The sequence below is a fragment of the Capricornis sumatraensis genome, chromosome 8, assembly GCF_032405125.1.
Source record: "Capricornis sumatraensis isolate serow.1 chromosome 8, serow.2, whole genome shotgun sequence".
In the NCBI taxonomy this organism is placed as follows: domain Eukaryota; kingdom Metazoa; phylum Chordata; class Mammalia; order Artiodactyla; family Bovidae; genus Capricornis; species Capricornis sumatraensis.
In genome coordinates, this window is record NC_091076.1 from 83,022,546 (window position 1) to 83,049,987 (window position 27,442).

The 27,442-nt window shown below is 43.6% G+C and overlaps 1 protein-coding gene across 1 annotated transcript; it reads right to left on the reverse strand.

The window, feature by feature from the left end:
* Window positions 1-2,292: 2,292 nt before the first annotated feature.
* TEKT3 (tektin 3) lies at window positions 2,293-27,442 on the reverse strand. The gene is made up of 7 exons (XM_068979164.1): window positions 26,864-27,442; window positions 23,397-23,480; window positions 18,115-18,185; window positions 13,887-14,030; window positions 12,033-12,255; window positions 9,771-9,925; window positions 2,293-2,509 (listed from the first exon to the last, which is right to left on the reverse strand). Exons 1-7 carry the CDS (start codon window positions 27,440-27,442, stop codon window positions 2,293-2,295), a joined length of 1,473 nt encoding a protein of 490 aa, XP_068835265.1.

A 27,442-nucleotide genomic window follows, 5' to 3' on the forward strand; every position in this document is an offset into this window, starting at 1 on the left:
TCAGGAACACCATTTGACAAAATACCGTAAAAGCCCTTCCCAACGTGCGCCTGAGTTCTGATGTAACAATTACATATATAGGAACTTATCTTCAGGAAAAGATTAAAGATGTTTGCATCTTTGCAGACATTTCACTAACAAGATTCAGTCATGGCTACATTTTTATAAAGAAAAGTTCCTTTTATAAAGACGAATTTCCTGGAGGTCCAGTGGTTTAGGACTCCATGCTTTCACTGCCAAGGGCACAGGTTTAATCCCATCCCTAGTCAGGGAACTAAGATCCCACAAGCTGCACAGTGGAATGAAAAGAGAAAAAAAAAATATTTATTAAAAAATAAATTAAAAAAGAAGAGTCAGCCGCAATAAAAATATCCAATAATGGGGGATGGGACATAAAGCATTCTGGAAACTCAAGACAATGGAATATTAAAAAGCCATCAAAATGATGCTGTGGAAAGGGATTAAATGACATGGAAAGAGTATACGTTTTCAAGTGGAAAAAGCATAAATGAGTTGAGGTGAGCAAGGCTCTGGGGATGCAGTCAATCACATAAGTTTCAGCTTTATAAGGGCTCCTTTATTTGGAATTCCATTTCTGAATGGAAAATGTGCACAAAATCACAGAAATAAAATATATGTATATCGAAGCATCTAGTTAGTTTAGAAGTAATTGGAGACTTTTATTTTCCTCTTTTGCTCATTTGTATTTTCTCTTTTTCATCAAAGTATAGTTGACTTACAGAATTATATTAGATTCAGGTGTATGAGTGATTCAATACTTTTACAGATTATAATCCCTTTAAAGTTACTACAACATAAAGGCCGTATTTCCCTATGCTTATGTATTTTATACATAATAGTACCTCTTAATCCCCTACCCTTCTCTTGCTCCTCCCCCTGCCTTTGCCCACTTGTAACCACTAGTTTATTCTCTGTGAGTCTGTTTCTGTTTTATTAATTTCATTGTTTGTCTTATTTTTCAGATTCCACATATAAGTGATAACATAGTGAAATAAATCAGCCATAGAAAGGTAAATATTGTTATCCCTTGTCTGTATTTTCTGACATTTCCATGAGTGGTATTTATTGTTTTTACAGACACTGAGGCAAGGTTTTAAAAAATGATGCTGTTTATTAACAGCTAATGACAGAAACCCATTTGAATAAGAAAATGAGATTACCAATCAGCAGCAGCATCCAAAATGTTATTAATCATGTATTTAAATATAAGCATTACATAGTATACATATTTGTAAATAAACATTGCATATTACCTATATATGCAAATAAATTTCATATGTACATATATTATAATAGAAAAAGGACTGGAAACATGTACCATAAAATGCTAAGAAGCTTCAGTGATTATTTCTGGGTGTTGTGAAAATAAGCAATTTTCAGGGGTTCTGTGTGTGTGTTCCCCCTATTTTCCACAATAGTTGTTCAGCAAATGTTTTTCATTTGTAATAAACAAAAAGTTTTTTTTAAATATACACAACCCCTGAGATAAGGCGGGACCTCCTACAATGGAAGTGATGTCCCATTTACTGGTTCATCCAGCATCAGCACCTTTTGGTCATCTTTTTGGACCCTCTGCACTCACAGGTGAGGTGAACACGTCCTGCTGATTCATTGCAGCACGTTTGGTGTTTCTCCCCTCTTGGTTTCCACGGGCATCTCTCTAATTCAAGACTCTCCTTCCCCAGTCATGGCTTTCACAAGGACACGTCCTCACCCAGAGATGTCCACTGTTCCCCCAACCAACATGGAATTGAAACCCTCCCCCAACATTTCCAGGCCTCTCACCCATCCTATTTCTTCATACACACCCTCCATTAGGAATCACAGCCAAATTGTCTCCTTACTATTGTCCAAACGCACTCTGTTTTTCCAGCTTCCTTTTTGCTCCAAGAACCCGGAAAATCACCTTCCCAGAAACCTTTCTTCTTCTCTCAAAACCCACCTGCCAGGACAGGATCTCTGTCCCCAGGGCCTCAGAGTAAATACACTTCTCCTTTCCAGCCCATTCATGTTAACCAGAATAACAGGAATAATAGAAATAAATGTTCTTACCTAGTCTGTTACATTGTATTTATCTAGCCCAGAAGCCTAGTAAATCATAGAGGATGAAGGTTTGGATGCAAAGAAAGGGTTCTCCAAGACAGGACCCCAGTATGTGTCTATAAACACGATCCTTTAATAAGTGAACAGATCATCCCTTGCTTAAGTGCGGGCGCAGGGCCCTGGTCCCGCCTGGTGCCGGGAGCGCCACGTCTGGTCCGGGGAGAGCGCCTAGCAGAAGCCCACCAGGCGCAGGGTGCTGGGGAAGCTTCTGCGCATGCTCATGCACTTGTCCTGGTCGATGTACAGGGAATTGGCCTTGACTGCCAGGTCATGCTCCAGCGTGGCCTTAGTGTGGGCCAGCGACTGCAGCGTGTCCTCCGCGTCCCTCAGGCGCTGCTGCAGGGTCTGGATGGTGTCGTCCACCTCGTACACCTCGTTCACCAGCCTGAGTGGGGAAGAGGCGCCCGTTAGGTTAGCAGAGGTCAGGCCGGTCATTGCTCCACCTGGGGTGCGTGTGCTTACTGCATTCCCACTGGTCACCCCAACCTCAGAACTACTTCACTTCGCACGGGAAACAGTATCGGTGTGCAGTTGCATGAGACCAGCAGCATTCCTGTGGTCCATGCTGTTGCTGCTGCTGCTGCTAAGTCGCTTCAGTCGTGTCCGACTCTGTACGACCCCATAGACGGCAGCCCATCAGGCTCCCCCGTCCCTGGGATTCTCCAGGCAAGAGTACTGGAGTGGGTTGCCATTTCCTTCTCCAATGCATGAAAGTGAAAAGTGAAAGTGAAGTCGCATAACCAGATCCAAAAGGCTGGGGGACACCATCAAGTTTTCATGTTCGCATTGGTCATACACACACACATATCGAACGCTATATATTTTTTTAAAGGCCAACTTTTAAACATTTGAATTTCTTTTAAATAATAAAGATTTGGGGAAATTGAAACAGCTTAATTTTCATACATTGACATAAAAATGGTTTGCATAGTTAGGAAGAGGGGGACACCCGATTGTATTCAGTGGCTAGAATTCAGTCCAATCTGTTAACTATGGGGGAGGGGTTAGTTAATGGGGCACTTCTCCAACTGTGATGCCCCTCCCCCCACCAATGCCCCAGAGTTCCAGAGTAAACACCGAAATGTCAAAAACCCAAGAGAACATGGAAACGACAGTGCATGAAATCAGCTACACGAGCCACGAAACAAGTTGCAGTTCTGCTTGTGCTGCTGATGAAAAACATGAAACATTCTCCTTAAGACTGAAAGGAAAAAAGGCATGATTTTAATATTAAAAACAAAAAACTAGCATCTCCCTTTCAAATTATTTTAATCCATATTGTTTTCATTTTCATTTCTTTAATTATCAGTGAACCTTTCTTCAATGTCTATTGGGCATTTGCAACTCTGCAAAAACAATTTGGCAAATGTTTTCCCTAATTCGTTTTTGACTTTTAATCAGCTTATGATATTTTTGTTAAAAGTAAGATTTCAATTTTAAGTAAGCTGTCTTTCTTTGTCTTTGTGATTTCTTCTATTGTGTTTATATTTAGAAGCCTTTTCTCTTCCCAAAGAACAATTAAGCAAGGACTCCTTTACAGTCTGATCTGGCCAATAATATCCAAAGGATATGACCACATGGTCAATCAAGAGAAAGAATATGAAACAGGTTACAAAATGACAATAATAATGATAATTTATTGACTGCATGCACGCTCAGTCACTCAGTTGTGTCTGACTCTGTGACTCCATGAACTGAGCCCACCAGGCTCCTCTGTCCATGGAATTTTTCAGGCAAGAATACTGGAGTGGGTTGCCATTTCCTCCTCCAGGGGATCTTCCCAACCCAGGGATCAAACCCACGTCTCTTGTGTCTCCTGAATTGGCAGACGGATTCTTTACCACCGAGCCACCTGGGAAGCCAGTGAAAACACCAACTCCAAATTCATCAAATTTTGACCAGCGATTGAAAGCTAAAGTTTTCCTTATTTGGAGGTTCATTTTATCAGGAGACTGGAGTTTATGAAATTAACTAAAATGTACCATAATCTAAAGAGAAGAGTGACAGTGAACAAATAGGGATGGGGACATCTCTGGAGCTAGAAAATTATCTCGTGATCACAGAAAAATATTTAGGCCATGTTTAAATCATTATACCAAGGCCATCTTACAGCTCCACAGAACTCTGCAACTGAAAAATAAATGTGAGAGGTCATCAAGCCAAGCTTCCTTGTTTTATAGTTGAAGAAACTAAACCCCAGGGACTGATGAACTGCCCTCCCTGCAGGCACACATTCATGTTTATACACCGCATGGTCATCCAGGAAAATGGAAGGAAATCAGGGGCCTTGACAACCATAATAAAGAACTGGGTCCCATTTCCTGCCCGACCCACTCAGCATCCAGAAGCACAGAGCAGGGAAGTTGGCCTCTGCACTCTCTCTTACTCATGAATTTGAACAAAGTGAAGAGTTTGACATCAAAGGATAAAGGAATGATTTCTTCGTTGTGTTAACTTGTGTTGAATAATATTATGTGAGAACAAGAAGAAATAACATCAATGTCTGATGATAACAGACACCACAGCTGGATGATGGGGCACTACACAGTCATACCTTTTATAAAAGAATTTGTTCTTGCCTTGGGATTCCCTGGTGGCTCAGTGGGTAAAAAATCAGATTGTAATGCAGGAGACCTGCGTTCTATCCCTGGGTCGGGAAGATTCCCTGGAGGAGAGCATGGCAACCCTTGTCTAGAAACCTATGGACAGAGGAGACTGTCGGGCTACAGTCCATGGGGTCCCAAAGAGTGGGACAAAACTGAAGTGACTGAGCATGCATGCATATGGGGAAAGAGACTCAGAATATAATGTTGGTTGAAAACATTAACCTATTTGGAAGCCTCCTGCAGCCAGCCCAAGGTTGGGGGGCACTGCAAAGCACCCCCAAAAGGCTCATGGAGGCAACGACAAGCTCATGTGCACACCCACACCATGACTTCATCTCAGAACCTGACCTGTTTTCTTATGTTGCAGTGGGGGAGGGGAGGAATTAAACTTTTGTGCCAAAGTTTCATTTGGTCTAAAATCAGTAAACGCAGCATCTGAGAACAGAGCTAAAAGCATTTGTTGTTGTTAAGGTCAAGTTGGATTCTAAAAGTTTTGAAGAAGATCTTTTTTGAAGATCGCAGGGTTTACAATACCACTAGCAAAGAAACAGGTCTTCAGAGAGACTGTTGGATAAGGCTGGTGGCAGGATTTACGAGGGCCCGTTGTTTATAATCACACCGGCCTGCTTCTCGTCTCACATCCTTCACTGAACTGTTTTCACTGCTTCAAAAGGAACTCTGAATCCGAAGGTAGGGATGGAGCAGGATTATATGAGTCTTTACTCCTCCAAGCCAAATATGTTAGTCTAGTGGGAAATTTATCTGTGAGAGATCTTCTGAAGAAAGACACATTAAAATATCAATTTCTTAAAAGGAATACAATTTCTTAAAAAGATACTTAGAATGCAGGCAGCTAGCATCCTTGTTTTCCTATTGCTGTGTGAAGGCAGAGCAAGGTATTACGCCTCCCTCAACTTGCACCATTACAAATACATTTTTCCTCCTCTTTCAAGGCCACGTTCCCCTCTCAGTTTCCTTATTTTTTTGGCAGATGGCAGAGAGCCATTCTGCTGGAAACACTTCTTCTGGGGGAAATCACAGAACTGAAAAACAGTTTGCATTCAAATACAAATAAAACTACCATCGTTTGAAAAAAAAAAAAGAAAAACAAGATGAAGTACAGCAGAGCCTGGTCTGGCCTGCCACCAAGGATGCCAAGAATGTTTAGAATTGCTCTTGAAAGAACCCATTTAGAAAAACTTCAAATGCAAAGCACAGTCTTGAAATGAAAACAGCATTTCTTCTCTGTCCCCACTCCCCTGAGTTCACGGTTTTTATGTTTTCTTCACCCAGACGGCCAAAGGCTGCTTTCAGAATGCTCGATGAAAGAGAAAAATAATCCCCTCCCTCAATAATCATCCTCAATTCCACAGTTGTTCCTCTAGGACCATATTTTTGGCAACGATATTTTAACAAGAAATCTTTATGGAAACAAAAGCAGGTTTTGTCCTGAAGTTGGTAAAGGAGCAGAGGAAATAGACACACGGCATGGTCGCCAGGAAGTAAAGGAAAAAAAAAAAAAAAGCAAATTCTGTTCAGCCAGGAAGGGGGTGAAAAGAGGAAAATGCACTCAGCATCTTAGAAGTGGCTGTAAACACCGTACTGTCTGATAACTGCAAAGTCAAATTTGACCATGACCCAAAACCCTTCCAGAAAGCAACCCTGTGCTGGTCTGATGGCAGCCTGGACAATTTCTCTCTCCCTGCCTCTACTTTCGATGACTTTGCAGAAATTGTCGGAGCATGAAACTGCAGCTCAGCTTTTCCTAATAATATTTGCATAAAACCACTATTCATGATCTAATCTAACTGGCCAAATGGGTGTGACCCCACTCACTACCAGGTTCCTGTAATAAACAGACACTTCTGACTGGCTGCCTCCGGAGTAGAGACCCACTTATCCTCTGAGATGGGCTGTGTGTGAGTAGCGGTTCTGCAGAACCCACTTGGAGAAAGGGGGCCTGGGTGGGTGGCCTCCTTCAAGGGATTGCCGGACGACAGCTCCACTAAGAGAAACGCAGCTGCCGCGGGAGATGAAAGCCAGTGGCATGTGGTCTGGAGCCTGTCTCAGTATCCAACACAGACAACATGCGTGCTGCCCGTGGAGGGGGCTCTGCAGTGATGCTTCCTCTGTGAGCCTCAGGTTCATCTTCTTCTCCGAGAGCCAGATATAGCCGGTGCTCGGCTAAGCCATCCCACGGTGCATCCAGAAGCCAGAGGAGGTCAGGCCCAGGACTGGGGGTGCCAGGGGCCCCACCCAGTGAAAGAGAAGCAGAAGTAAATCGCCAGGTTGGCTGAACAGAGCTCAGGAGCAGACAGGCAAGGATTCTAAGTATCCTTCCAGCAGGTGCCAGCCAGGCCACGTCACTCAGCTCACGTCTGCCTCAGTTTCCCTATGTATAAGGTGAAGATCACGCAGGAGGTAAAGTGTGCAGGACAGCGCCCAGCACAGAATAAGATCAATAAATGACAATGGCCCTGCTGATTGTCGGGCTTCCCTGGTGGCTCACACAGTAAAGTACCTGCCTGCAATGCAGGAGACCCGGGTTCAATCCCTGGGTCAAGAAGATCCCCTGGAGAAAGAAATGGCAACTCACTCAAGTATTCTTGTCTGGAGAATTCCATGGACAGAGGAGCCTTGTGGGCTACAGTCCAGGGGGTTGCAAAGAGTTGCACTTGACTGGGTGATTAACCCTTTCATGGTGATTGTCAGCATCACCACCTTCATCATCTTCATCATTTCCAGCCTCACAAAGACCCCCCCCACCACCACCATTGGACATATGTATACCTACGGCTGATTCACACTGATGTTTGACAGAAAACAACAAAATTCTATAAAGCAATTATCCTTCAATTAAAAATTAAATTAAAAAAGACCCGCCCCCTTTCCTTCCCTCCGGGGAACACAGAGCCTCAGCCCCTTGCTTGTTCCCTGGGTAAGAGCTCAGAGTCCTTTTGTCCCTAGATAGAAGGGAACTCTATCATGGAGCAGGGCAGACGACAAGGCCAGTGGCCTCTCCCCTCTGCACAAGTTCAAGTGCTGCCCCATCGCTCCTCCAGTTGCTATAAATTTGACTTGCTTCTACGCAAATTGTTTCAAGACCTAAGCAGAGCCATGATGAAGTCCAGAAAGAGGCAGACTGGCTGGTACTGAGAAATTAGAAATGAAGCTAGAATGTGGGTGAGGGTGGCCAAGTCCACATGAGGCCATCTAAAAGGAATCTTCCAGGTTAAAATGATAAGAATAAAATACACCTAGTGTCCGGGCACATGTGGGAGATGTTTGACGAAGGCCAGCTGCTTTCAATTTCTACTGAGAACAAGAACAAACTGAAATGAGCCGAGATGAGCTGTTGGGGTTTAGGGAATCCTAAGGATGCTCTGCGGAGAAGGCGATGTCTTGCCTGGAAAATCCTATGGATGGAAAAGCCTATGGGTGGAAAAGCCTGGTAGGCTGCAGTCCATGGGGTCACAAAGAGTTGGACACGACTGAGCGATTCACTTTCACTTTTCATTTTCATGCATTGGAGAAGGAAATGGCAACCCACTCCAGTATTCTTGCCTGGAGAATCCCAGGGACGGCAGAACCTGGTGGGCTGCCATCTATGGGGTTGCACAGAGTCGGACACGACTGAGGCAACTTAGCAGCAGCAGCAGCAAGGATGCTCTGACAGAGAAGGCAATGGTGACCCACTCCAGTACTCTTGCCTGGAAAATCCCATTGGGTGGAGGAGCCTGGTAGGCTGCAGTCCATGGGGTCGCTAAGAGTCGGACACGACTGAGCGACTTCACTTTCACCCTTCACTTTCATGCACTGGAGAAGGACATGGCAACCCACTCCAGTGTTCTTGCCTTGAGAATCCCAGGGACAGAGGAGCCTGGTGGGCTGCCGTCTATGGGGTCGCACAGAGTCGGACACGACTGAAGCGAGTTAGCAGCAGCAGCAGCAAGGATGCTCTAAAGGACCAGAGCAGGTATTAGCTGCCCAAAGAGGTGAAAGAGGGCAGCAGTGAGAGCTGACAGATGGGAGTCTGGGGAGCTGGTGCCCAAAGTCCCTTTTCTGATGAGTTCGGGGGACTGAGAAGCTCACAGTGGCCAACCTCTGAGCTACTTCCAAGACAGGAATCTGGAAACCCCAGAGACGCCAGGGAGGTGTAAAGGAACCCAGTGCCTCCTCCATCTGCTGAAGGAGGCTAAATGTTTGTTAACACTTTTCTTGTATGTAGTGTTGATGTCATTTCCTTTTTTCTCTAACCTTGGTAAAATATACATAACACAGAATTTACCATCCCAGCTCTTAAGTTTGTGGCATTAGTACCATCACAATCTTGTACATCCATCACCATCTTCTACACTTGGAGAACTTATCATCCCAAGCTGCAAATACTAACACCATTACTGAAACTTTAAAGAAGGCTCCTGTCAAAGCTATGGTCTTTCAAGTAATCATGTATGGATATGAGTTGGACCATAAAGAGGGCTAGACACTGAAGAATTGATGCTTTTGAATTGTGGTGTTGCAAAGAGATCAAATCAGTCAATCCTAAGGGAAATCAACCTTGAATACTCATTGGAAGGACTGATACTGAAGCTGAATCTCCAACATTTTGGCCACCTGATGTAAACAGCCAACTCACTGGAAAATATCCTGATGTTGGGAAACACTGAAGGCAAAAGGAGAAGAGAGTGGCAGAGGACGAGCTGGTTGGATAGCATCACCAATTCAATGGACATGAACTTGAAACCTCCAGAAGATGGTGAGGGACAGGGATGCTGGCCATGCTGCAGTTCATGGGGTCACAGAAAGTCGGACATGATTTAGTGACTGAACGACAATGACAACAAAAAAGGCTGCAGCACCATGACCATCACTAGGTTCCCCCACATCCCCGAGCTGGCAGACACGCCTTTGAAAGGAGCTCAGAGCTGCAGGCAGGCTGGGGGCTTCCCCAGAGGAGCCCAAGCAGACCCAGGAGGCACCACCCCCTCATCACCATGACCCCAGCCTGGTCCTCCCCACCTCTTGCCACCCACTCACCGCAGCTGAGCCATGTCTCTGCACAGTTCTATGTTTGGTCTCCTGGTCCGCTCGTCCAGACGGGTCTGAGCCACCTTCAGGAAGGCAGACTTCTCCATGATGGCCTTCTTGATGGATTCGATACTCATCTCTGTCTGGAAAATCTCCTGCAGGGTCTGTACCAGGAGAAGCAAATGCCCGAGGCTTTGGTGCCGAGCCACCAACAACCTGCTTCCCACCCTGTGCATCTGGGACCCAGACTCGTCCTCTGCTGGGAACAGGGGTTCTCTGGGGGCCTCCTCCTTTCAGTGCCATCTGAGACCTGTGGTGGGAGGTACAGCACCTGCTCGCACCCTCCGGAGAGCATCCTCCAACGTGGTGTGTGAACACTGACACCACAGAAATGGGCAAATGCTGCAAACCCGAGCTCGCTGTCCTCCTTTCCCCAGATCACCGGGTGTTAGACACTGACTAGTGCACATCTGTACATGACCCAGAGAAAAGCGGGGCCAGGAACTTTGAGGGCACCCACTTCCCTCCCAAGTTTGTGTGCCCTTAAGTCTTTATCTTCCTGCTGTCTCTTCTCACTAATCTTAAAGAGGTTTTCCTGCCAGTGGAGGATTTGCCTTGAAGCAAGTCAAGGTCAAGCTTTGGGGTGTCTCCATGGAAGGGAGAAGCACTGGCGGTCTGGTAAGCCCGAATTTATATTCATTTTGCCTTAGAAAAGGTTGCCCCAGTTACATAAACCTGAATCCCTCCCACCCTGGGAAGCCCTTGAACAGGTAACGAAGTGAAAATGAGGTCATTAGGGTTGGTCCTAATCTAGTCCGACTGGTGTCCTTATAAAAAGAAGAGCCTGAGACAGACACGCATGCAGGGGAGACCACGTGATGATCCTGGAGAGGGTGCCCATCTACAAGTCTAGGAAAGAGGACTTAGAAGAAACCAACCCTACTGATGACTTGACCTCAGACTTCAGCCTCCCAGACTGAGAAAATAAATGTCTGTTGTTTAAGCCGCCCTGTCTGAGTGCTCTGTTATGGGAGTCTGAGCAAACTTAATACAGCGGTAAATAAAAATTTGTTGAACAAAGGGACTCCATCATGTCACTTTCTAAAACATCTTTGGATGGTCTCTCACTGGCCAGGGGACCCTGCCTTTAGATGACCTCTCATTCCCCTTTAGATGCCCAGGGAATCGTAACCCTTCCCATCAATGAGATCCATGGTCTGGCTCCACCTAGTATTCCAAGCTTCTCTTTCAGGACACACACTGTCCATGCCAGCCAGACCAGGCTCTTTACAGACCTGACTCAACCCCTGATCTTCCCCCTCTCGAGGCTTTGTTCATGATGCCGCCCCACCCAAATGTTCGCTTCTTCCTCCAAACCCCAAAAACAATTTCTTTATTGGCTATTTGGCAACCACAACTTGTAATTTTCTATTGTTTTTAATCGTGTGTGAGCTTTTCAAGTGACACACACCTCTCTACAAATATAAGCTTCCTGGAACAAAAACCTTTCACCCATCTCTCTGCCCTTCACCAAAGTAGAAACTGTCTGGCCCAAATGTTTGTGGCCCAAAGAATTCACCATGAGAAGGGAAGGTGAATTCTTACAGCCTGGGAAGAATGGTGCCCTCAATCAAATAGTACCTCCTTAGAAAAACACACGTGACAGTGTAAGGTTCTTAAAAAGAGAAACAGAAAACTCTATGCAGCATAATCCACAGAAATAATAAGAGCTCCAAGCCCGATACTAAGTAATACCAGAGCTCCTTTTTTATCTTGAAACCCACGAATTCTGCCTAAATCCTTCATTTTATTGTCCTTATAAAACAAAAGCACTTTAAAAAGTTCAATATCAGAAACATCTTGAACCACCTAATAGTTTCCTGTGTTTGGCTTTATATTCCAGAAAAAAAAAGGGGGCTGCAATAATTTAACAGAAAACATCCCTACCATATGTTCTAATAATTAATTCACTTTCTAGTTACATACAGTAATTCATTAAACTTTAATAATAATATTTTTGTAACTGTTAAATAATAGGAGCCTTTCACAATATAGTGCATTCTTTGTGTTCCCCAAACCAGCGGATTCCAATTTCATGCTGACACCTGGCTACCTGGCTAACATAAATGGTGTGCTTCCTACTGGTTCTCATTTTCTTTAGTCTGTATGGCCAGAAGTTGTGTGCCGTATGGTGGAGATCTGTGGTCCCAGGGCCCCTGCCCTATCTTCACCAGGTCAGCCGTGGGGCCCAATCCCCAGTGCCGGGCTTACCTTTGCCAGGTGAGTCTGAATCTTATTTTTTGCATCCGCGGTTTCAGCAATGCGGTTGGTGAAAGCCAAGTTCGCCTTGTTGAACTGATTCCACATCTCATTGGCCGTCACCACCAGGACGTTTTGGATGTCGTCTCTCAGTTTCACAGAGGCGGCTCGCTCACTCTGGGAGCGAAGAATGTTGTCGTCGGTAAATTTGGCCCAGGACTCGGGCACTGAGACCCTGAAGAGAAAGGAAACAGATCCAGACAACGGAAACAATGATGAATCAGCCTAGACGGTCTGCAGGCAACCGTCCATCCGGCGAAGGAAAAAAAATAAAAACCAAAACCAAATCGCTTGATTCTGGTTTTATTGCATGAAGTGTAAACATCAGAGCAAAGCGCCTTTTAAACCTGTCTTAACTGCTCCTTGTTTCACTGCTTACTCTGGAAAGCCACCGTATATACTAAGTTCACTACCAATGTAGGGGGAGAAAGGATTGCTGAAGGGTGTGAGTATGTCCACTCATTAGAAAAGTGTCTCACCAGCCCCATAAGTGTTACGAAAAACTTTTCAACCTAAGGACTAATCAAAGAAGTACTACTGAAAACAGCTTACTAATAACCCTTTGTCAGAACAGCAAAGAGCTAAGAGAACGATTATTTTCCAGTGAGCATGTTTAGAAACAGATTCGCTCATATCCTGCAGGTATATGCTCAAGCCGCTCAGTTGTGTCAGACTCTTTGCAACGCCATGGACTGTAGCCCGCCAGGCTCCTCTGTCCTATTTCCCAGGCAAGAATACTTGAGTGGGTTTGCCATTTCTCCTCCAGGGGATCTGCCTGACTCAGGGGTTGATCCTGCATCTCCTGCACTGGCAGGCATTCTTTACCGTCTAAGCCACCAGGGAAGCCCTATCCTGCAGGTAGGAATGTTGAATTGCTACAGGCCTGGTGGAGAGCAATGTGAACTGAGTCTCTCAAATGTCATAACCCAGAAATTCCACTTCTAATTGACAATGTAACATTACCTCAGTTTCCAATGTGCAACATAATGATTTGATTTATGGGTATATTGCAAAATGCCCACCACAGTAAGTCTAACTAACATCCAGCATCACACAGTTACAATTCTTTTACTTAGGATGAGAATTTTTAAAATCTCTTCCTGGTGGCTCAGACAGAAAAGAATCTGCCTGCAATGCAGGAGACCCAGGTTCAATCCATGGATCAGGAAGATCCCCTGAAGGAGGGCATGGCAACCCACTCCAGTATTCTTGCCTGGAGAATTCCATGGACAGAGGTGCCTGGCAGGCTACAGTCCATGGGGTCACAAGAGTCAGATAGAACTGAGTGATTGAGCACACACACAAAGAAAGGTAACACAGGGTTATCAAGAGGCAGAGAGACAGGTCCTCTCATAGAGAAAAGACCACCCATCCCAGATCACATCCAGGGGCCTGGCAAAGAAACCATGGACAGGGCAAGTCTAACAAAGAGTGGAAATAAATTATTCAACGTTCAGCTGTTTTTCAGCTTGTATTCCTATCACCCCACCCCCCATTCAGGGCATCTAATATACTGGTAACGTTCTATTTTCTTTATGCTTAATTGTGTTGTCTAGGTTTTCTGCCTCAAGCAGGTGCTGTTTTCATAGTTAGGATTATAAACAACAAATAATTCTTTTGCAAAAGATCACAGGATACAAGTGACCACAGCACACGTAAGCTTACTGAAGACCTGTCCATAGCAGGTGAGTCCTACCTTTCTGCGTCTTCCCATGACTTCCAACTTACCTGTACGCTGCATCCTTCAGAAGGCAGAGAGAATGAATTCGGTGGCGCGGAAGCCACAGGCAGCCTGCACCTACTTACGTGGCATCCACCCTCTCCACTCCACGGAAGTAGCTGACGCCGTCCGACGTGTTTCGCAGATGGTGGCATTTATCGTCGATCCTGTAAGCCGACTGCTTGTCACTCAGGTCCTTCTCCAGCTCGTGCTGGGCAGCTCTGTTGGCTCTAAAAGGCAGAATGAGACAGAGCCTCAGGCTTAGGAAACAAGGTCACACAAGGAAGTGTGACTGCCCTTCTGGGTGGGGAACCACCCCTACCCGCTCCCTACCCCCATCCCCACACCCACTCCCTCCCATGACCTCCCATGAACATCTGCTGCTTCACACAATGTCCAACGTCTCCATTAAAAGGAGCTTCCCCTGCAACCCAGACGTCCATCTATCCAATGGATAGAGTTGTGGTACATGCATGTGGTGGACTATGACTCCATGAAAAGGAATGAATTTGAGTCAGTTAAACTGAGGTGGATGAACCCAAAGTCTGTTATACAGAGTGAAGTAAGTCAGAGAGAGAAAAACAAATATTGTATATTAAGGCATATATATGGAATCTAGAAAAAATGGTGCCAATGAACCTATTTGCAGGGCAGGAATGGAGATACAGATGTACAGAACAGACCTGTGGACAAAGCAAGAGGAGGAGAGAGGGTGGGACAATTGAAAGAGCAGCATCAAAACGTTCATTACCATATGTCAAATAGCTAGCTAGAGGGAAGCTGCTGCATAGGACAGGGAGCTCTGTGACAACCTAGAGAGGTGGGAATGGCTGGGAGGTGGGAGGGAGGTTCAAGAGAGAGGGGATGTATGCATACCTATGGCTGATTCACATTACTGTATGGCAGAAACCAACACAACACTGTAAAGAAATTATCCTCCAATTAAAAGAAAAAGGAGCTTCCCCTGGAGATGTCCATACATATGAGTGATGAGAACGCTGTCCAGACTTTCCCTGCTATGGGCAGAAGATGTGTGGACACACAGAACTGGGTATCTGCAGCCCCTCAGGCTGGCCCCCAACTTCCTAACACACAAACCGCCCCAGACAGGACACTGGGTTGGAGCAATCTGTCCACATCTGTGCTTCCCTTGCCTTCTTCCTTTTCCTCTTCTACATCCTCACCCCTTTCCCTTCTATTCCCAGAAAGCAATCCCCTGTGAAGTTATTAGGAATTCAGAGTCAGCCTCCTTCCATCTGTAAATGACCTCAGTTTGCCGTCACCCCAGGTCTGAGAGGTCTGCCAGGAGATAGAAACCAAGAGTCAAAATGAACCTCCCTGGCAGGGGCCAGTGTGCAGAAAGAGACCAGGAATTGCAGTACCCGTGCTCGTGCCCCAGCGGCCATCCTCCTGGGAAGGAGGAGCCCTTGGGGAGCTCTGAGATGCTATAATCACAGAGTGCCTACTCAGCACCCAGGAAGCAAAATGGACAAAGGGCTCCTCCCTAGAGGAGCATACACCCTACTTCAAGGCAACAGGCAGTCCGCATAAGGAATAGGCAAATCCTGCGGCTTGTTAGCAGAACAATTCAGAAAACAAAGCAGGCAAAGGGGGCCAGGAATGTGAGTGATGATTTTAAACAGGATAGTCAGGGTAGGACTCCTAGAGGAGGTGGTGCTTGACCCAAGACTTGCAGAGGGAGAACCAGACCAGACAAAGCCTTACTGGCCATTGGAGGGAGTCAGGTTTTTCTCTTAGATGGAATGAGAGACCACTGACTTGCATTCTTACAGGATCATTCTGATGTGGGGTTGACAACAGACTTTAGAGGACAGAGAGGTCCCATTAGCAGACACGTGCAGTTACCCAGGTGAGACACAGTGGCAGCTTAGACCAACAGGGCGGGGCTAAAGGAGGTGAGAAACGCTGAGATTCTGGAGATGCTTTAAAGATAAAACCAGGGGAATCTCCTAGGAGATCAGACATCGGTGAAAAAAAAAAATAAAACCTGATGTTGAGTTACTGGAATAGTAGGAAGCCATCAGTGGAGGTGGGCGAAATTGAGAGTGGGTGGGGGAGAAAAACACAGAAGGTCTTGCTTAATGTCTGAGTGTCTATTCAACATCCAAGTGGAGATACAAAGTGGGTTGTTGGAACTGGGGAGAAAGTTCTGGGCTAGAGTAAAAATTGAGGAGGCAATCACATAAATCACATACAGACAGCACCTGAAAGAAGCAAAAAACTGCATAATCCTAGTCATTTCTGAATTCTGGTCTCAGCACAGAAAAGCCACCCAGGAAAACCTGCGTGGGACTGAACCAGCTGATTTCTAACCTGGCCTGTGGCTTTGGGTACTTCACCGGACCTGTCAGAGCTCTTAATTTTGTGGTCTGTAAAGTAGAAATGAGGGTAGCAGCATGCAGGTCGTCTGCATTTTGTGAGTTCTAAGTCAGTGCATCCATGTACACAGGATGAGAGAAGAGGGAGCTGCCTTCCTGCTGCTTCCTGAGTCCAGTCTCTCGCCTCAGGCTACTGGGATGAATCTCTGGGACTCAAAGACCTTCCTCATCTGTCGTCTGGGACCAAGATGCTCCACAGGCTTCCTCTCTCGGGCTGATGCTCTTGACCTCCTTTGACCTGACTTCAGAACCTCCTTAGGAAGGTCTTCTCTCCATCCACCACCCTAGCACCCAAGACAGGAGAGATCTATGCTGCCATGTTGGTTTCTAATGAGACTCCTTTCTCAGCTGAGACCCTCACTGGTCTCCTTGTTTCTTCCTTCATTATTCCTCCCAAGACAAGTAGAGCTGAAACCCCTCTCCCATTGCCTCTACTAGACCAAGTCCAGTAACCATGTTAGGGATTCCAGCCCCCATCTCCTAGATGGAGAAACCATCCCAGGAAATTAGGTGGGCATCTTGGCCACTGTGTATTAAAGAGCCGAGGATATGGAAGATGGGTGGCAAATTTTAGACTATGGAAAACGATGAAGATTAGGAACTGGGCCAGAAGAAAACAGAACAATCATTGGAAACACACTGAACTGATTCTGCAATTTCCAAGGAGCAGGAACCAGAAATTAATATCACAGCTGCTGTGTCTTGCATTTATAGCTTAAGTGAACTGTCCACTTACTTAACCAAGCCCTGGGCAGTCAGCCATCCACAACCAGTCCTTAGCTATTTCTGAATTTAAAAAGCCCTTTCAATCACAGCTTGAGAGACACCTTAGCCATCTGAACCTGACTGACCTTCACAGCATCCATCCTGAAGGTCAGCAGACTGAGAAAAACCACCACTTTCAGAGCACCTGTTCCCTTGGCTACATCACACATCACTGCTGACAACATCAGTACAGGCAGAAGGATCGTTCCCTTTGTGTGACATACTCCACACTACTTCTTTCCCTGGCCATCACCAAATGCATGTTGATCTTTCTAGTCCTTTCAGCCAGTACTTTTTCTATGCTGACAGTTGTTATCATGGCTTTGAACCCTCCTTTGACTATTCTTTGCCCTCAACCTCCACTATAAATATTAAGTACCCTAGTATCTACTATAGAGTCAGACAGAGGAGCCTGGTGGGCTACAGTCCATGCAGTTGCAAAGAGTTGGACCCGACTGAGCGACTGAACTGAACTGAACTACCTACTATTGCCAAGAGAAGAATAATTTGTATTTGGTGAGAAAGGAGGATGGGTGAATGATTGCAATGCCACGGATGTAGTGAATGCAGAGATGTCATCACAGCACCAAGGACCATCTACCAGGGTTGCCAGGAGACCACAGAAGGCTGAGTTTTTAGGAGGAGCAGAGTAAATATAAAAGTGAAAGTGAACATAGTTCTCAGTCGTGTCTGACTCTGTGTGACCCCATGGACTATAGCCTGCCAGGCTCCTCCATCCATGGAATTCTCCAGGCAAGAATACTCGAGTGGGTATCCAGTGCCTTCTCCAGGGGTAAATATAAAAGTGTCACAATTCATCACTTTTCCAGCTGTTGATCTGAACATGTACAAGTCAATCTCTTATCAAAAAATAAAGTCTTTTGAGTTAAAAGAAACCTTGGTCATACCTCAATTTAGGACAAAAATCCTTTCTAAACCACTGCAAAAAAATATTTCTTAAAATAAAAATGTAAAGTAAATATCCCAAGTATTCATCTTAACCTCTAAATAAAAACATATATGTGCATATGGATGTGTGTCCATGTATAAGAAATCCTTACATAAGAAGTTAAGAGAAACCTGATTGGGAGGCATGGAAATATAGCTTCATGATAGATTTTTAGTTGTATAGAGAAGTTAAAGTTCTTACGCCAGTTGGGCAATGGCCTTGTCCAAATACAGCTTCATCCTTTCTTGACAACACAGAATAATATCAACTTCCTACTCAATTGAAAGAAAAGGAACATTAATGTTTTGATTATTGAACATAATGTTCAAAGTCAACAATGTAACAAAACAGCAATGAGGAAAACCCTGTTACTGGGAGAATTGTGACATAAAATAAGAAAATAATTTGATACCCCCTTATTTACCTATATGCCCCTATGACATTTCTGTCTCAATAGTAGACTGAAATTCATCCTTTACAGGGTTATAGGGAAATTATATTATGGAACAAGTTGGGACATGGGTAAAATTTTAGGAGTTTTATCTTTTATTGCTGGTCTTTAATTAAATCAATGGATCAATTAATCAAATTCTGGTGATGCACAGGTTGAACTGAATGCATGGCTTCTTCTGTACTAAGTACTCTTCCAAGAAAAGCAAATCTGGGAGGGAAAAGGATAGCCTAAAAGGCAGTTCTCTCTGAAAGTGCATGTGACTTTCAAATAACCCAGTTTTATGTTCCAGACAGAGCCCAACCTCCACCCTGGGAGGCCAGCCCTCCCCTCATCCAGCCTCTTGCCCTCAGCCCAGCTCCTATACTGGTATAAAAAGCTGCACTATCCACACCATCTGCTTGGCCACACACATGGTACTTTGATGCTGCTAGAATGTATACACTGTTGACATATGTTGTAGCAGAGATTGTTTCAATATTTACTTCCCTTTGAATTTCATATTCACATATCAGAACCCTAAATAGCACCAAGAAGACATTTTTTTTTTCAAGAAGACATTTAAGAAGTGCACATAAGCACTGTTGCCACTTTTTCAAGTGAAAAATGATCACACCATCCTATTGAACAATGAACTCCTGAACACTCTCCTGTGACATAAAACAATACTGTGATAAACAACCTCAAAAATATTTAGACACCACTAATGGGGATGCCTTTTTTCAAGGTTTTGACAAGTGCAGCCAAGCTGCCCTTCGAAAAAGTTATCCCCAGTTATTAATCTAACAATGAATGAAGGTGAATTTCCTCACCTCGCACACCCAGGGTAAACTATGATTGCTCTCAATCTTTGCCGACATGCAAGCCCCCACATAAAAGCACACTTGTCCAGATTTGCATTTTAATATTATAACTACGTATTTGTTCGTGATTTGACTTTCTTCTTTTGTGAACCACCTGTTCATGTGCTTGTACACCTTTTCTGTTATGTTTTTCTTATTTATAAATATTCTTATATTTAGAATTCAATCTTTTCCCATTATGTGTCATAAGTATAACATATGTGTCATAAAATATTTTTTTACCAGTTTGGTTCTTGCCTTTGTATTTTGCGTGTGGTGTTTTTGATACAGACATTTATGATTTCTATGGTGTTAAACTCTTAAAAGTTCCCCCTTTGGGTTTCTGCTTTCATTAATTTGATTTTAAAGTCCTCTTCTCTTCAATGTTAATTATTACTCAACCATATAATCCTCTTATTCTTTCATTGCTTAATTGGTGAACATAAAAATATTATGCCTAGAGCTTATTTCAGTGATAAGCCTCCTGCCTGATCCTCTGATACTCTGAATGATTGGAGTAAATGAAAAGCTAAATTCCCACAACATGTGACCAAGTTCCCCCACTCTTACAGGCAGCAAGGCTTTCTCACGTGTTCTCATCGTAGGTTGTGCGTGTCTTTGATTTTTAGTACTATTCAGGCTTCGTCTTTCTCTCTGGCTTGGTGTGTGTGTGTATAGCTAGTTCACAGAGGTGTTGACAAAGATCCATGGAATACTGCTTAGAAAACACCACTTAAAACCCCAAATCTCAGTGAGCTTTTATGCTATGTGTACACAATGCACACAGAGGGAATTCCTGGAACTTCAAGTGGAAAAAAACTACATTTAATGAGACACTTGCTATGAGATCCTTCAGCAGTATTTTTCACATCTGAATTTAAATAATGTCATATGATGAACGTCATGGTTGAAGGTAGAAGGCTTCGTGGGGATAGGGAATGCCTGAAACCAAAGACTTTTGGAACCTGTTCCCCAATGCTAACACCTACTAATCCATACTCATACATGGGCCTCCAGGAAATGCTCCCAATGGAAGCAAATGCAGGTCAAATGCCTTATCCCCTCAACTGCCCATGAAAAGAACGTTTACAGAAGATGGTGGACACAGACAGAGGGCAGAAGTATGAGAAGAGCCCAAATGTAATAGCTACCAGATCAATAGCTACCGCCCGACACCCAGGGAAGCAAACAGAGATCATGGCAGGAAACCCAAGAACAGCGTACTAGGAGCCTGGCAAGTGGGCCCACTCCCTCTGGATCCTGAACTTGGGGAGGAACAATAAACCCCATGAATAAAAGGGTCACAGTGACTGCTCTGCATTTCTCAGAGTCTCAGTGATCAGAGTGAATATGTTGTGGCTTAAGATGGAAAGAGAACAAGAAGATGCATCCAGGCATTTGAAGAATCTCAAACAAATCCTACTTTGAGCAAGTGAAACCTTTGCGAGGCATCTCGTTACGGTTCTCCTCTTGGGAGCTATATAGTCTTGGGATGGGGAGAGGGGTTGGGGGATAGAACAGAGACTTCACAGCCTTTGGCTTCCCCTCACCTCAAGCCTCACACTCCTGGGTCTTGGGTGGGATAGTGGTGAAAGACACTTTGGCATCAGTTAGCCCAGCTCCAAGGCTGGTTTGCAGATGCTGGGACCAAAGGCAAGTTATAAACTAAGGGAGATAACACTTACCTCTCTAGGCTGCAGGGTAGATAATTACATGCCTTGCAGGTGAAAAGTTCTCAATAAGGCGTGGACCTTACAACATGACATGGGTCATAGAGCATGATTTAGAACTTGATCCTCACGCACAATGTGGGCTCCGCCCTATTCTCAGCTGAGGGACATCGGCCAGGTCACAAGAACCCTGAATGCTGACCCCACATGTGGCCGTATGCTGACTCGGCTACACCCTGAACTGTGGACATACAGTCATTTCTGGGACCTCACTGTTAAACCCAGACCCTGCTTCTAGCGGAATGTCACTCTGTGTATCCACGTTAACTGAGCCTTTTTAAGTTTGGGGAAAGTAGGTCATCTAACACAGACAGAAGAGGTTACTAAACAGAGGTTACTAAAATCAAACTTTAAAAATCAAACTGTAAGTCCAATTGTATCTGGACTCTGGATGATGGCAAATGTCACCTATAGGAGAGGACATTCCATTTCTTTGTGGGGTTGGTTTTGTTTTGGGTTTTATTTTTGTTGTTGGGGGTTCTGTTTTATGGAATCTTAGTTCCCCAATCAGGAATCAAACCCATGCCCCCTGCAGTGGAAGTATGGAGTCCTAACCACTGGACCACCACGGTTTCTATATACAGTGTTTTGTAATGATGATACTCTCAAATTCTCACGTATCCTTGAGTTTGGGGTGCAGAAGCTGTTTCCTTAGAGATCTGCATTCTCAGTATTTGCTCCTCCATCACTTGAAGTTGACCCATCACCTGGTTAGTTGTGAGGAGGCTGTAGGCCCCCAACCTATTTAGAGGCGGAAATCCTAGATAGGGAAGGCATGTCTTGCTACTGGCGGTGAGAACCCAGCCAGACATTCTTTCCATGCGGGCATCAAGGTTCTGTTCAAAACTGTCTCAGAGCAGAATCCTCCTGGGACACAGTCACAGAACCAGTAACAGGCCCCTCAATAGGAAGGGAAGGCAGAAGGCATCAGGGTCCAAGAACAGTTCATTTTCAGGCTTTATGAATGGGAACGAAAAAATGAGTTATCCACGGACATGTGTTTGGCACTTGGGAATGCAGAATGAATGCTTAATAGAGTATACAAGATGAAAAACAGAAACGGGGAAGAGTACCAGGTACATAAGAGCTGAAACCTTTCAGGAATGGCACAGACCTTGTAAGAGAGAGCCTAGGAGGTAAGGTCAGAGAATGGAGAACAAAATCATCTTTAGTTGGTGGAAGGTGGAAGAGAGCCTAACGGGAGGACCAGCACCATACATCAGATATAACTATAAGCTTCTGGATGGCAATTTCGCTGCATGTCAAAAGCTCTACAAATGCATGTACCCTTTGATAAATCAATTAGATTTTCAAAAATGTATTCTAAGGAAATAATCAGAAATACATACAGTTATTAATACCGTGCCTGTATGAGGGCAAGGGCCACTTGGAAATCTCTGTACCTTTCCTTCTATTTGGCTGTGAACCTAAAAATGCTCTAAAACATTGTCTTAAAAAGTAGCACTGCCTTTCCAAATCTACATTTAAGAATAAACACCATTGAGCGTGTATCCCACCAAAAAAAGCACTGTTCAAATTCATAGATATAGTATAATTCTAATCTTGAAGATATGTTTGTCTTCAGATTGGATGTCATCTATCTATGCGTGATTAAGAAAAAAACCAAAACACTCTAAAATGAATAGTCATTCCTAACTGAACTTTGAGTGATTATCTTTTCTTTTTTATCTTCTTTATCTATGTTTATATGTATTGCATTTTTCAAATTCCCTCAGGAAATATCTATTACTTTTATAACCTCCCCAAAATATATCTTTATAAAAAAATAACACACTCCTACTATATAGCACAGGGAACTATATTCAATATCTTATAAAAAAAACACAATAGAAAAGAATATGAAAATGAATATATACATGTGTATATTTTATACACACACACACACACACACACACACACTCAAATATGAATCACTCTGCTGTATACCAGAAGCTAACAAAGTGAAAGTTGCTTAGTCGTATCCGACTCTTTGCAACCCCATGGACTATATAGTCCATGGAATTCTCCAGGCCAGAAATACTGGAGTGGGTAGCCTTCCCCTCCTCCAGGGCATCTTCCCAACCCAGAGACTGAACCCAGGTCTCCTGCATTGCAGGCAGATTCTTTACCAGCTGAGCCACAAGGGAAGCATAAGAATACTGGAATGGGTAGCCTATCCCTTCTCCAGGGGATCTTCTCAACCCAGGAGTCTAACCAGGGTCCTGTGCATTGCAGGTGGATTCTTCACCAACTGAGTTATCAGGGAAGCCCATTGTAAATCAACTACATTTCAATAAAAAATAATTAAATGTATTTTTTTCTAAATGCTATAAATATCTGATACTACAACTCCCTACTTATGTGTCTTTATATAACATCATTTCTGTTTCTATACATTAAATGGTAAATGCACATTTGCAGCTAAGTTTCTGGTTATTGAAGGATTTGCCCCATATTTACCGTCAGCAGCTCTTTTTCCACTTCATCGTGAACTAGATCAATTCCCATTCTCTTCTCTCGATGAAACAGACATTCTCGGGCTACCTACAGACACAGAAATGATGGGAAACACTAATACAAACGGACTAAAATCAGTGACTAGCACCTCTAATAACCTTTACTGACAAGTCAATAAAGACTCCCAATACCAACTTCTCAAGCCATTTTGTTGGAAACCAAACAAGAAACTCCCTGTGACAACTAAATGAATCCCTACTGCTAGTGAAAAGGTAAAGAGTTTGAAAAATTACTGATTTGGAAAGTTGACAAAATGAAGCAGATGGTGTCCTACTTAATCCCCACAGATCATGTGAGAAAATTATTTGGCATTAATTCCTTCTAGAGAATAGTTCCTTCTACTTATAGTTCACTATAACCCAAATCATAGTCTTCAAGATATTATTTCTAAATATTTTCTACTGAGAAGTGAGAGGAATAAACAAGTGATTATTTAAAGACACCAAAACATTTGTGTAGCCAAAAATCCAGGTGATTATTAAGTACCAATTATTGCTTTCCTAATTATAAAAATAATACAAATCCTTAATCATTAAATTTAAAACGAGAGAGAAGTTGAAAATTTTATTCATACTCTTATCACCATTGTGTTTGTTTTTAACAAAACAGCAGTTATAATGCCCTCATAATTTTACATGCTAGGATTGATATTAAATAGTATACCTGAAATAGTCTTTGAGACAAAGTATGTTAATGACTTCAATAGAAAATAGCTTAGGTAGCCAACAACTAAATTATGTATGAAAGAACATTATGTGTTAAAATACTGTTTTTCAAAGAGTATTTCATGATGTGGGATGACTGTATAGTGTTAAAATTTTTTAAAGCATAAAACATAATAGTATGTACACCATGCTAAGTCACTTCAGTCATGCCCAACTCTGTGCGACCCCATAGACAGCAGCCCACCAGGCTCCCCTGTCCCTGGGATTCTCCAGGCAAGAACACTGGAGTGGGTTGCCATTTCCTTCTCCAATGGATGAAAGAGAAAAGTGAAAGTGAAGTCGCTCAGTCTGGATATAATATCATTGAACAAAATCTTGGAGTGAATCTCTAATTTTTTAATAGCACAATGTATACTTACTAGAAGATTAATTAATGGGTTGAAGGAAACTCTTATTTCAATGTGTAGTACAAAATTGCTTTCCAGCAAGTTTCTACTCATCCGTAGTCTACTAACAATATACAGAGTATCTGTCTTCTGCATTTTTGTTGACCCTATACATTATCAGTTTTCATTTTTGCAAATTTGAATGAGCCTAAGAAGTTTACTTCATGCCTTAGCTTGCATTTGTTTCAGCTTGCATGTTTATCATTGAGTTTTAATATTTTTTCTTACATACAGTGGACCATCAGTATATCCTCTTTTGAGATGTATCTGTCATGTGACTAATTCTCATTTTAATTAGGGTCTTCTGCTACTGTGCTAGTTGTAAATGTTTAAACACACAAGATTTCTGGACCAAAAAAACTGCAGAAAAGAAATTTAAATTATACCCATCTTATGGGAATCAGTCATCACCGAAAGGAATGGTAAGGGAAGAAATTTAATCTCCTCTGGAATTAAGTAAAAGTGGCTACCATTTTAAGGGTTCATTAAAGTGGGAGTGGCGAGGGATGTAAAACAGACCAGAAATCCTCAAAATGATCCAGAGCTCAGAGAAAGTACGGAAGGACTTCTGATCCCCAAAAAACAACTCAGGATAAGTTCATTTAAAACAATCTCGTTAGTGTCCTATAGACCTTTCTCAGCGTTTCTGTGGTTCTGTGTATTTGTGTGCACTTGTGTTCAGTGGGGAGGAGGCACAATGAGAAGTTACAGTGTGGGGGGCAGGTCTCCAGCAAACGCTCCAACCCACTAGACTTCCAGCTCCTCAACACTCTAATCTCTTCTACTGCAGATGCCATAAAATAAGACCTACTGGAAATGCTTATCACTTGGAAAATGAGTTACACAAACATGGAGTAAAATGGTGTTAGCCACACACATACAACTTCTCAAATAATTTGCCATTTGCACATCTTCAAAGACAGAATGTTTTCTGTCAATGGTAGTGGATAGAATGGGGTCAGGGTAAGCGGCAGGGGGTTGGGGGGAGGGGGGGAGGGGAGCAACATACACTCAGAGAGTTAGTGGCAACTGGATCTCCACTCAGAAGCCTAATCAGAGGCCAGTAGCCAGATGAAAGGCTGCCTCCAAGACCACAACTGGCTCAACCTTCATCCCATTTCTCTATTTAATCAAACTCATTCCATCTCCTTAAGGTCATCTCATTTGATCATTTCACTGTGCCCCAAAGTGGAACCACCACATGCACACAGAAGGAGTTTCATGACATAGAATAAAAGAACAGCTTATCTTTTTCCTTTCAAACAACGTTTACGTTAGACCAGGGACAGCAATGACCAAGCAGCCTATTTAAGAGATGGGAAAATGGCATTTTCACCATAAAATACTGTGTGTCCTAAGAATGTCGCTTTTTCATACTGTTCACGGGGTTCTCACGGCAAGAATACTGAAGTGGTTTGCCATTCCCTTCTCCAGTGGACCACGTTCTGTCAGAACTCTCCACCATGAATGGTGGGAGAGCTGGACTACACGTATGTATGGATGGATGTGAGATACAGTCATGTATGGATGTGAGAGTTGGACTATAAACAAAGCTGAGCACCAAAGAATTGATGCTTTGAAACTGTGGTTGGTGTTGGAGAAGACTCTTGAGAGTCCCTTGGATGGCAAGGAGATCAAACCAGTCAATCTTAAAGGAAATCAGTCTTGAATATTCATTGGAAGGACTGATGCTGAAGCTGAAACTCCAATACTTTGGCCACCTGTTGCGAAGAACTGACTCATTGGAAAAGACCCTGATGCTGGAAAGATTGAAGCGGGGAGAAGAGGATGACAGAGGATGAGATGGTTGGATGGCATCACCGACTCAGTGGACTTGTGTTTGAACAAGCTCCGGGAGTTGGTGATGGACAGGGAAGCCTAGCATGCTGCAGTCCACGCGGTCACAAAGAGCTGGACACAACTGAGTGACTGAACTGAAGAATGTTGCTTTAATTAGCCTGTGTGCAGAATTTTCTTTTTTTTTTTTTTTTTGGCTGTGCCACTGGGCCTGCAGGAGATCTTTGTTCTCCAACCATGGATTTTACCAGTGACCTCAGCAGTGAAAACACAGAGTCCTAACTACTGGACCACCAGAGAATTCCCAAATTCTTTCTACTTAAATGGCTGTTCTGAAAAATGTGTGAAAAATAGCAGTGGTTTTATCATCAATGAAACCTGTTACAGATATATTGATAGGGGCTTGGCACCTACAGGTTAAGTGGAATATACTGCAATAGATAAATGACCTTGACAATTCAATGACTGGGTTATAATCCTGTTAATAAAGTCTTATATTTACCTGAAGAGGGGCTTCTGTCTCCATCAAAGCCCTCTCCAATCTTTTCTTAATGTCAGTTAGTTCATTTGTCTCTCCAATCATTGCATCCAACTCATGAATGATTTCAGATTTCCAAAACCCTATGTCGTTGACTCGTTCTCCCAAATTCTGGGTGGAGTCTGCCTGGGTTTTTCTTGTTTGCTGGTATTTGTCTTGAATCAAGCGAGATGTGTCCACCCTTAGCCTCTCTGAATTGTGTCGGGAAGTGTTGGACTCTTGAAAGTTGGTTAGGTTGGACCTGTACCAATCGTCAGGCGTATACCTGGTGAAGAGGGTGGTTCTGTTGGAAACAAAAGGTAGCATGGTGCTCTCGGACACCCTCTGAGATCTGGTGCAGTACGGGTCCAAGGTTGGCCAGTTGGAGACTGCTTTGTAGTATGTGCTTGGTCTCCAAGGCAGGCTCAGGCTATGGGTCAAATTGTAGTGGGGGAAGCGATCCCTGTAGCTTGAAGCCATGGTACTGACGGCTGGTAGGAAGTTGGCTGGTGTTGGTCTAGGGTGGGCATAAGTTGCCGTTAAGGTAGAACCTAGAAGCTCCAT

Excerpts from the sequence above, each read along its gene's own strand:
- TEKT3 (XM_068979164.1), bottom strand. The coding sequence starts at position 27,442 with ATGGAGCTTCTAGGTTCTACCTTAACGGCAACTTATGCCCACCCTAGA. Across the intron at positions 23,481-26,863 it reads AGACAGAAGCCCCTCTTCAG|GTAGCCCGAGAATGTCTGTT; the intron begins GTAAATATAAGA and ends CTGTGTCTGTAG. Across the intron at positions 2,510-9,770 it reads AGAGACATGGCTCAGCTGCG|GCTGGTGAACGAGGTGTACG; the intron begins GTGAGTGGGTGG and ends TTCCCCACTCAG.